This window comes from Watersipora subatra, chromosome 6 (genome assembly GCF_963576615.1).
Source record: "Watersipora subatra chromosome 6, tzWatSuba1.1, whole genome shotgun sequence".
NCBI lineage: Eukaryota > Metazoa > Bryozoa > Gymnolaemata > Cheilostomatida > Watersiporidae > Watersipora > Watersipora subatra.
Window position 1 is genome coordinate 233,084 of NC_088713.1, and position 9,468 is coordinate 242,551.

General features: G+C 37.2%; 1 protein-coding gene across 1 annotated transcript; it reads left to right on the forward strand.

Annotated features, from left to right (window-relative positions):
- Window positions 1-451: 451 nt before the first annotated feature.
- Window positions 452-8,651, forward strand: LOC137398663 (ankyrin repeat, PH and SEC7 domain containing protein secG-like). The gene is made up of 4 exons (XM_068084847.1): window positions 452-1,452; window positions 7,108-7,236; window positions 7,462-7,590; window positions 8,275-8,651. Exons 1-4 carry the CDS (start codon window positions 774-776, stop codon window positions 8,376-8,378), a joined length of 1,041 nt encoding a protein of 346 aa, XP_067940948.1. The 5' UTR covers window positions 452-773; the 3' UTR covers window positions 8,379-8,651.
- Window positions 8,652-9,468: the final 817 nt, after the last annotated feature.

Genomic DNA, 9,468 nt, shown 5'->3' on the forward strand with positions numbered 1-9,468 from the left:
ATTTGCAAGTGCCATTGTTTAGTCATTTTAAGCAGATGAACTTATATTTTAAGTTATAAACAGCAAGTTAAACCAGCCAATAATTGGCTGGTTATTATTGGCTAGTAATTATTACATGGCTGTAAAACTAGCCAATCATGAAGCCGCAATAACAATTAGCTCCTGTTCTTTTATTTAATAACTGATAAACTGTCAACTCATCATGAATCACTGTTTGAATAACTCTTATTCAGCTCAGCCAATCAGGAGACAGATGACATTGTTATAGCTAGCTACCAGCTATAAAGAAGCCTGTAGTAGTAAGAGCAGGTGACAAACAGATTAGCAACAGGTAAGTATAACTTATATATTATATTAGCGTCTATCAATATTGTACTTACTGGGAATAATAGAGTAGATGAAGAGAGACACTGAGTCAGGCTGATTATAATATTACTCTGACCTGAGACTATCACCCTCTACCGTCAGGATACTATTAGAGTCTGTCATTTAGTTAGGTTAAGATGAGGTCAGGAGGCTCTGGTCTCATTCCTCAATCATAATCAGACCAGCAAACACTTCCTACAGCAGATATTTCATGTTTCTCAGCAGAGTATGACTTCCCTAGCCTCCTTTTTATACTCTGTAAATATGCATTAGTTCACCTGCAGCCACTCTGTTATGGTTTGCATTTTTCTAAGTCGGCAATTTATTGAAATTGTGTACTCATTTTGCTGTCATATTATACTGTATGTAGCAGCTAATAGTTTGCATTACACATGTTATAGTTAAAGATGGAAGGATTACTAAAGAATTACATACGAGATAGAAAGATAGAGATGCATGCATTGAGGGCAGCTATAGAAACAACCCAACCAGCTGAGTTACTAAAGCTGTTGATTACTATCAGGCACGACTCATACACAACTATTATAATAGCTGTAGAAGAAGGCCAGACAGAAGCATGTCGTCTGTTTCTCTCACCCATCAGAAAAACAGCAGACGAATTGCTTTTAATGAAGGGGTTGGAGGGAAGGACAGTTTTACACATTGCTGTACAAAGAGGAAACTGTGAGTGTGTAGAGTTGCTGATAGACACAGTGAGTGATGAGAGGAAGTACAAGTTTGTAGCTGAGAAAGATGAATACGGTGACACAGCTATAGCAGAAGCTGCACTCTCGGGAAGTAGCAAGTGTTTAGAGTTCCTCCTTTACATCTTCTCTTCGCTACAAAGAAACTCCCTATTAAACATACAGGATATTGGCCTCGACACTCCACTACACTGTGCAGCATACAATGGAGAGACAACTACTATGAAGGTCATGTTAGGATCTGTGTCTCTATTGACTGTCTCTTCACTCCTCAACATAAAGAATAAATACAACAGGACTCCATTGGAGTTGGCTGAGTGTAAAGGAAATAAGAGATCATCAGAGCTGTTAAAGAGTTGGGAGAAGCAGCCAGTAGTAGAAGGTAGGATTGTTATACAGAGTGACACCAGCTACTCACTTGAACTGTTGTACTGCTGAACTCTTCTACAGCCTCAGCAGCTTTTTACTGAATAACTAAGCAAAATGCTAATAATTCATTCATTGTATACATTTACTGTTGAACCCTGGGACATATTCTGGGAAATTGCATCTCTATTTTTCTGTAAACTCACTGAGTCTTGCATAGACAGAGTGCTGTTTGTTTCCAGCCTCCAGCTGAACAGTTTATAGTCTGAGTATTTAAATTAATATTAATATTCAAAACTGGCAGGTTTGAAGGGAAGTTAGCAGCTCTATAAACATCAGCTACTTGTGTGGCAGACTTCATAGCTTGGCTTTTGTGCTCCATATTATTCTGTGTATTAATATTTCCGTACTTTGAAAAGTCTTGCATGTGAAGAATTTAACACAGTAGTAACAATATCATAGTATAATAATAATAAATAGCATTATAATATAATAATAGTAATAATATTATGATTATTGTAAGTAGTTGTAGACTCGAGAGTCATTCTTTCAAGCTGAGGTTGGAGGAAAACATTATACTCTTTTTTATGACTAGCTAATCATCTATGCAGCAGTTTTGAGGAAAAGTAGACAGTATTACAACCATCTTTTACACCGCTGTAGTTTATCCGCAGCATCTTAATTGTTAAATAGTTTAACTTTTTCACTGCCGGATGCGCATTTATGCAAAGTCTTTGGTCGACTGCCATATGCGCATTTTTGCGAATTTCCCCAGTTGCGTAGTAGCTTAATTTTATTATTTGTTGACAACATAACCAATAATTTTTGAGACTTTTAAGGTGTTAACAGTAATGTCTGACAATTTCTTTAAAAAACTAGCCTAAAAATGCCAAGCAATTTTAGATTTTTATTTGGGAATCTTCAACTAAAAAATGAACATTTTTATCTTTTTGACGTTCGAACTATATAGTGTTATTATGGCTTTGGTAAGTACACCCAAGTTACAAAATAGAGAATAACATATTTTGATAACATTATATCTGATTCATAGTCAGACTTTAGTGATTACACAGATAAATAAAGTAGCAACCTTGACTCTGATGGTGGTGAAATTAATAGTTTTATAAGAGTAAGGAGCATTGTAGAGGATCTTTTTTAGCTTCATAGCGATCGTAGCTTCACATAGCCTCATCAATACACAAAGTATAGATACATTGAATTTTTTGCATAACAGTGTTTGTTAACATGTTAGCAAAATAAAATATATAAAAAAAATGTTCTAGATCAAGTTTGAAGATATTGTATACATATCATCAAGCAAAATTGGCAGTTTTTCGGTAAAATTGTTGGCAGTAGGCCGATAGCTAAATCTGTACAAGGATGGCAGTGAATGGTTTAAGTTGCTAACATTACATGAATCCACCCTTTGTCATGTTTAGTAATAAACTGGATGACAGATTGAAGGAAATATTGTAGCAGCCTCATGTTTCAATATTTAGGCTCTTAACCTATAACAATAAGAATCCTTGATACTAAGATTAAAATCACAATAGCTGATTTGCCATTGTTATGAACTATGAGAAAATGTGTGGTTTTAGTATTTTATTGTTATTATGTGTATTAGGAATAGATATTATAATGTTGAGCTTTGGTTGAATTTGCAGCTGTAAGAAGTCTTCCAAGCAGCTGTTCTTCTTAGAAGACTTCTTACAAATCAACATCAAAATGACTTTTTTACTAGTTGCATTCAGCCAATTCTCCATTAACACATGTATACATGTTAACTGATGTGTTATTTTTATTCATATTGCCCATTAGATATTGTGTTATGTTTGGCTTGGCTGGCAATCACTACAAAGTTTTATCACTTTTTTAAAAAATTTCTTTTTTCCTGAGCAATCGCGGATGGCTTCTGAGCGTGATACATTAGGTGCTACTCCCATGAATCTATTGACCAGTAAATATTCAGCCAAGGAAAGAAGCTTGCTTTTTAATTAAAGTAGGTGTATTGAACTTTCTCTAGCAACTAGCCAGCTGGAGCGCATAGGTGCGCATGTTCGAGAAAGTTTCACCTTGCAAGAAGCTCAAGCGAGTCGGCAGCGTTCAGCTGAGCAGACCGGCCATTACTAATAGTACGCAAGCTTCGCTTCTTAAGAAAAGCACCGAGCAACTTGCCTACCCCATCTGCTTGGAAGTCAGCTAGCCAACCGGTCTGTTAACTTTTGCCGACTAGATGATGCTCATGCACTTTCGCTTTCAAGTAGAGGATGTTTGCGCAATTACACATTTTACACAGTCTGCCTGTCCCTGCCTGTCCCTGCCCGCATGTGTGCAAGATCGCCAGCCTTCACGCTACTTAGTACTGTGCTGCCCAACCAGTGCTGCCCAACCTTTTCCGAACATGGGCCGGATTTAAAAAAAAATGACGCCAGTGGGCCGGACTCACATTTCTAGTCTTACATTCTTTAATAGAACTATTTGAAATGGTTTGGAAAAGTATTCAGAACTGTAAATATTGATTGTATTTTTTATTTATAGAAATTACCCTTTATACAATTATAATTCATAACTCAATTTAAACATAGGGGGTCCTACATATGATACTACATGTATTTCTATTACTTTTATTGCTATCAAAAGATTATAGTCTCCAGATATTACATGAATACGAAATGATCATTAGAAATTTTGATTTAGTGCCTTAAATTCTATAAAATAAATTCAACAATTTATCAAGATTAAAAAAAACATTGTTCAAATGGCTTTGTATTTCAATAATAAAACAATTTCATTTTAGATGTAAACCGGTAATGAACGAAAATATCAGTGAGAAACTTGAAATTGTTTCGAGTCATCAAGAAGCTTTTCGATGTCTGCCGGAATATTTGTTAAGGCCAGTCGGAGTTCATCTTCGAGGTGAGCGTCACTCAAAGAATTTCTTTTGTTCGATTTTATTAATTGCATGCGACTGAAGAGATATTCACACATCCATGTCGAACCGAACAAAACGAGAAAGCGTTTTGCGTAGCATGTAAGATTTGGAAATTGAGTGTGAGGCAGACCGTATTTGTAGAAGTCCATCAGATTCCTATTTAAAAATTGACTCTTGACATCAAAATCACTTTGTAATTCATTCAATTCCATTTGAAGCTCAACGGGGGCATCAGCAGGATCCACGTCAAAAGGCATTGAAAAAAATTTCAGCTGGTCTTCACAAGCACGGAAATCCTTAAATCTCCTGGCAAATTCTTCCTGCATCCGTTTTAACTCACTCACAAAGAATTCCCGGTTCATGGTTGAAATGTGCGACTGTTTCTGAAGGCAAGGAAAGTGGGCATAATTGCTGTCAGCAATTTGAGCAATCCACAAATCCAGTTTCTTTTGGAAAGCTGTCACCTCCCCAAACAAATTATGGATGAGTTTTTCTTTTCCTTGTAACCGCACATTCAACTCATTCAGTTTGTCTGTAATGTCCACCAGAAAAGAAAAATCATTCATCCATTTGTCGTCATCAAAATTGATGCATAAATTTCCTTTTGCTTCAAGAAATGCTGCCACATGTTCTCGAATATCGTAAAAGCGTTTCAAAGTACGTCCACGGCTGAGCCACCTGATCTCGGTAAAGTAAGGAATGCCAGAAAATTCGGCGTTTATCTCATCGAGAAAATTTCGAAACTGTCGATGATTCAATGCACGACTCCTAATGAAGTTGACAGCTTTCACGACATTATCCATGACGTGATCAAACTTAAAGATTTTGGAGCAAAGTGATTCCTGATGTATAATGCAATGGTACCACAATATTTGGTCTTTACTCACATTCAGGGATTCCAGTTTTCTTTGGATGAAACCACGCAAGCCTTGCTCCTTGCCGATCATGGCCGGTGCACCATCGGTAGCAATTCCCACCAGACGATCATAAGTCAGTCCCGCCTTTTCGAGTGCAGTGTCGATTTCTTTGAAAACAGCAGCACCCGTGCAATTTCCTTTCATGGGGCATAGAGCAAGTAATTCTTCAGTGATATTAAAAGTTGAATCAACACCTCTCACGAAAATCGCCAGTTGTGGTGTATCAGTAATGTCAGTAGATTCGTCGATGGCAATGCTGTAAGTTTCGAAGTTTTTACAAAGTTCGTTCAACTGCATTTTCGTATTTTTGGCCAGTTCTTCAATCCTTCGGGTTATTGTATTACGCGACAAGCTAACACATTTTATAGCTTTCTCTTTCTCTGGGCACAGAATTTCAATCGCCGAGGTGATACATTCTTTGACAAAATCTCCTTCCGAAAAAGGTTTCATGTTGCGTGCAATCTTTTCAGCAATGACGAAACTCACTTTGGCGTACTTTTTCGATTCATCATCTACTTTCCGAAAAATGTTCTGTTGTGAGACTAAATTCTTTTGAAGTAAAAGTGCTTTCTCCTTGCGTTGATCTCCTTCATAACGATTATGGGTCGAAGCGTGCTTTAATGTGTAATGCCGTTTCACATTTTCAGCTTTTAGAACTGCGACTGTTTCACCACAGATCAGACAAAGACATTTTGCATTTGATTCCACAAAGAAATACAAATTTGTCCATGCTTCGTTAAACCTGCGATTCTCCTTGTCTACTTTTCTGATTTTTCTAGCCGACGCCATGGATGAACAAAATTTGAAATTTATTGTGAAAAAGAAACTACTGTAATTTGCTCATCGGTATAAGAAGGCTTCCTTATCAAAGGTTGTGCTGGAGTATATTTGAAATTGAATCACCTCAAAAGCCAGTTTTATTGATGCGGAAAGTCAATAAGGCGTGCGCGCCTCGGTGGAAAATACCATAGATATTTCAATAAGCGGTAAAAAGTTCAGCGTTTTCTATTGAAATATCTATGGTAATTTCCCAGCAGTCCTTCTTCAACCAGCTGAGGTGAGCGCCCTGAGGCTTTTGATTCGACGATCGAATCAATCAATCGTACACGCTGTGATACTTCACTTTTTATCAATTTTTCAATGTCAGCAAAGACACTAATTTTTGACCTAACGCTACTGAATTCTTCAAACTGAAAACTATTGATTAGTAGCCAATCATCTTCGAAGAAAAATAACAGTTGTAAGCTTCTGCGTTAATAACAGGAATAAGTTAAAGACTGACGCACGGGCCGGATTCTAAGGCTTCATGGGCCGGATCCGGCCCGCGGGCCGGACGTTGGGCAGCACTGCGCTACTATATGCAACATATATAGATTTTATTTATATAACAGCTGAAGTCTGAGCTCAGCCACTTATGCCTGCTAGATCACTTGCCTCTAGGCACTTGCGTTAACTCGTGCTTTTAAGCCCCCCTGCTTTTGTGCCTACATACATTCCTTTTTCTACACCCTTCGGCCTCTACACTACTATATACATCCCTTCCTTTATGCCCAATCATTCAGTTCCTTCAGTAATAACTACTGAATATATGAATACTGTACACATGAATACTATACTATATTACTGAATAATGTACATGGTAACAAGATGGTAATTGATATGCATAATTAATTATTGATTATGCATATCAATGTCTTGTTACCATGTAAATGTGCTAAGGTACATCTACTCACCAATGTATTCAGCACCTGCTGTCATTGGCAAATGTGAGCAATGAAAGTGTTGCATATCTATCAGCAAGTTCTTTTTCACTCTGTTGTAGCTATGGATAACGTTAGACAACGAATAACAACACTGCAAATAGAAAGTAACCAGAAAGTTTCAGTTCTACAGAAAGATAGTGAACAGAAACTATCAGCTCTCCACAGACATACTCTGCAGCAAGCAGAGGGTAATTTCCTATATTACTGTTTCATTAGTATATTGTTAGTACAGAACTGAGATAGAGAAGTCAGTTACTTCTGTAATTAGCAATGTATATCAAAGCTTTGTTAGCATGTGCACGTGCAAAGGTACATCTAAGCGCCAATTTATTCAGCACCTGCTGTCATTGGCAAATGTGAGCAGTGAATGTGTTGCATATCTATCAGCCAATTTTCTTTTCACTCTGTTGCAGCTTTGGATGACGCTAGAAAAAGAATAACAAAACTGCAAATAGACAGTGACCAGAAGTTATCCGCTCTACATAGAGAAAGTGACCAGAAGGTTTCAGCTCTACAGGGACATATTCAGCAGCAGGCAGAAGGTAACTTCTTGTGTTATTGTTTTAGTAGTCTATTGTTATTATAGTACTAAGGAAGAAAAGTCAGTTCCTTTTGTAATTGACAATGCATGTCAGAGTCAGGGTAGGCAAATAGATTTACATCCAAGCACAAATATAAGCAGTGACAGTATGGCACATGTAACAGAAGATTTTTTGAGCCCACTTTTGTAACACTGGTTGAGGCTAAACAGCAAGTGACAACACTACAGAAGGACAGCAAGATGTTGTTTTCATTAGTACAGGAAAAGGTTAGACAGCGGAGATCAGGTACTTTTATTTCTTATAAGCCCTATAAGACTATTTATTATCCACCTTTTATCTTGACTATCTAGTATCACCCAATGCTAGTAACCTATAAAATACCTACTAGTATATATTATACTAGCTGTGGTATTGCGTTGATGGTCTGATTCTATAAGGCTGTGGTTGATCAATCATGGCTCACTTCTGGTAACTTCATGTGGATATGTTGATGCTGCTTGAGTTACATAGTATGTGAGAATTTACTGTACAAGCTTATGGTGTTCCATCAAAATGGCAGCAATTTGACTTGTAGACTGACTTTAACAGATTGATAGATGTTTTTCTCTGATATCTCCCTGCTCGTTATTAAAAAATAACCCTTGTTTATATATTAATTATAATGAGAAATGTCTGTTTATTCAGATTTGGCTGCTACTCAGCGTAGGCTGGAACAATTTTCTGCGTACCTACTGACTCCAGGCGATACGAATTTGACAGGCAATCAATGTCACGACCCAGACAGTTAATAGTGTAGCAGCCGCTGTATCGCATATCACTCAGACAGACACTAAAGATGTTAGTTGACTTACAATTTGGCCCAACCTGACCGATAGGACGACTTGATCTGAACCGACCAAATGCTAGCTGGAAAAGGACATGACCAGCCGGCCACGCATATAAGGACACGCAAAAGCCCCATTAGACACGCGTCATCAAAGCGATCACATGATATCGTATTCTGTATTGTAAAACAACCTGTTTGAATTTTATTCTTTATGATTAAATATACTTATTATTTCAACCTTGACTCTTTATTCGTATGTATTGCACTGTTAGACTTTCTTAAACAACCACAGTATATAACTAAATACATTCTTTAAAATTTATAACTTTGCGATCTGAGGCAGCAGTTCATCAAATTGATGAACATGACTAATAGTCCCTAATAGGGTAAAATTCGGGGTATTAAAATAGACTTTTGTTCAGTAAATCATGAAAAAAAAATTTGTTGATCTGGTTCTATGTCAAGGAGTGCACCATTGGTTATTGGTTACAAGATATTGTCTCATACCCAGCAATATAACGTCTGGTTCCTTATCAAACTGAATAAAACTTGAAAGTTATTTCATGAGAAATTTTCCCAGATTAAAATTGACCATCTTTTGTAAAGTAAATAGACGTGACTGCTGTCACGCCTCCTTTTATTAGGTTAAAAGCTGCTCCTTCCTGTCTCCTTGATAAGGTGGAATAATTGACGCAAATGGTTCGGATTAAATTTATTATTCTCATGATCTCTTGACAACAGCCAGCAGTATAGGTGCTGCAACTCTTTGATAAGACAACTCTTTGAAGCCAGCCATGGCTAGTCACTTGCCTGGTTCACACACTTCAGCTACCTGTTATGATTGTCAATGTCTATAATACCAGTTGAAAAACAAACATTTCTATGGTAAAGTTCATAAACAGGGAGAAGAAACCAACTGCCATTTGGGATCTTAGCTAAGCACTAACTTCAAGCTGATTGGTTCAGAAAGATTGAATTCCCAAACGAGAATTGGTTGGTTATAAAAATCATTCCAAGCCTCATTGTGTAATTCGCACTCGCTCAACAGGATG

Excerpts from the sequence above, each read along its gene's own strand:
- LOC137398663 (XM_068084847.1), top strand. The coding sequence starts at position 774 with ATGGAAGGATTACTAAAGAATTACATACGAGATAGAAAGATAGAGATG. Across the intron at positions 7,237-7,461 it reads TACTCTGCAGCAAGCAGAGG|CTTTGGATGACGCTAGAAAA; the intron begins GTAATTTCCTAT and ends ACTCTGTTGCAG. Across the intron at positions 7,591-8,274 it reads TATTCAGCAGCAGGCAGAAG|ATTTGGCTGCTACTCAGCGT; the intron begins GTAACTTCTTGT and ends CTGTTTATTCAG.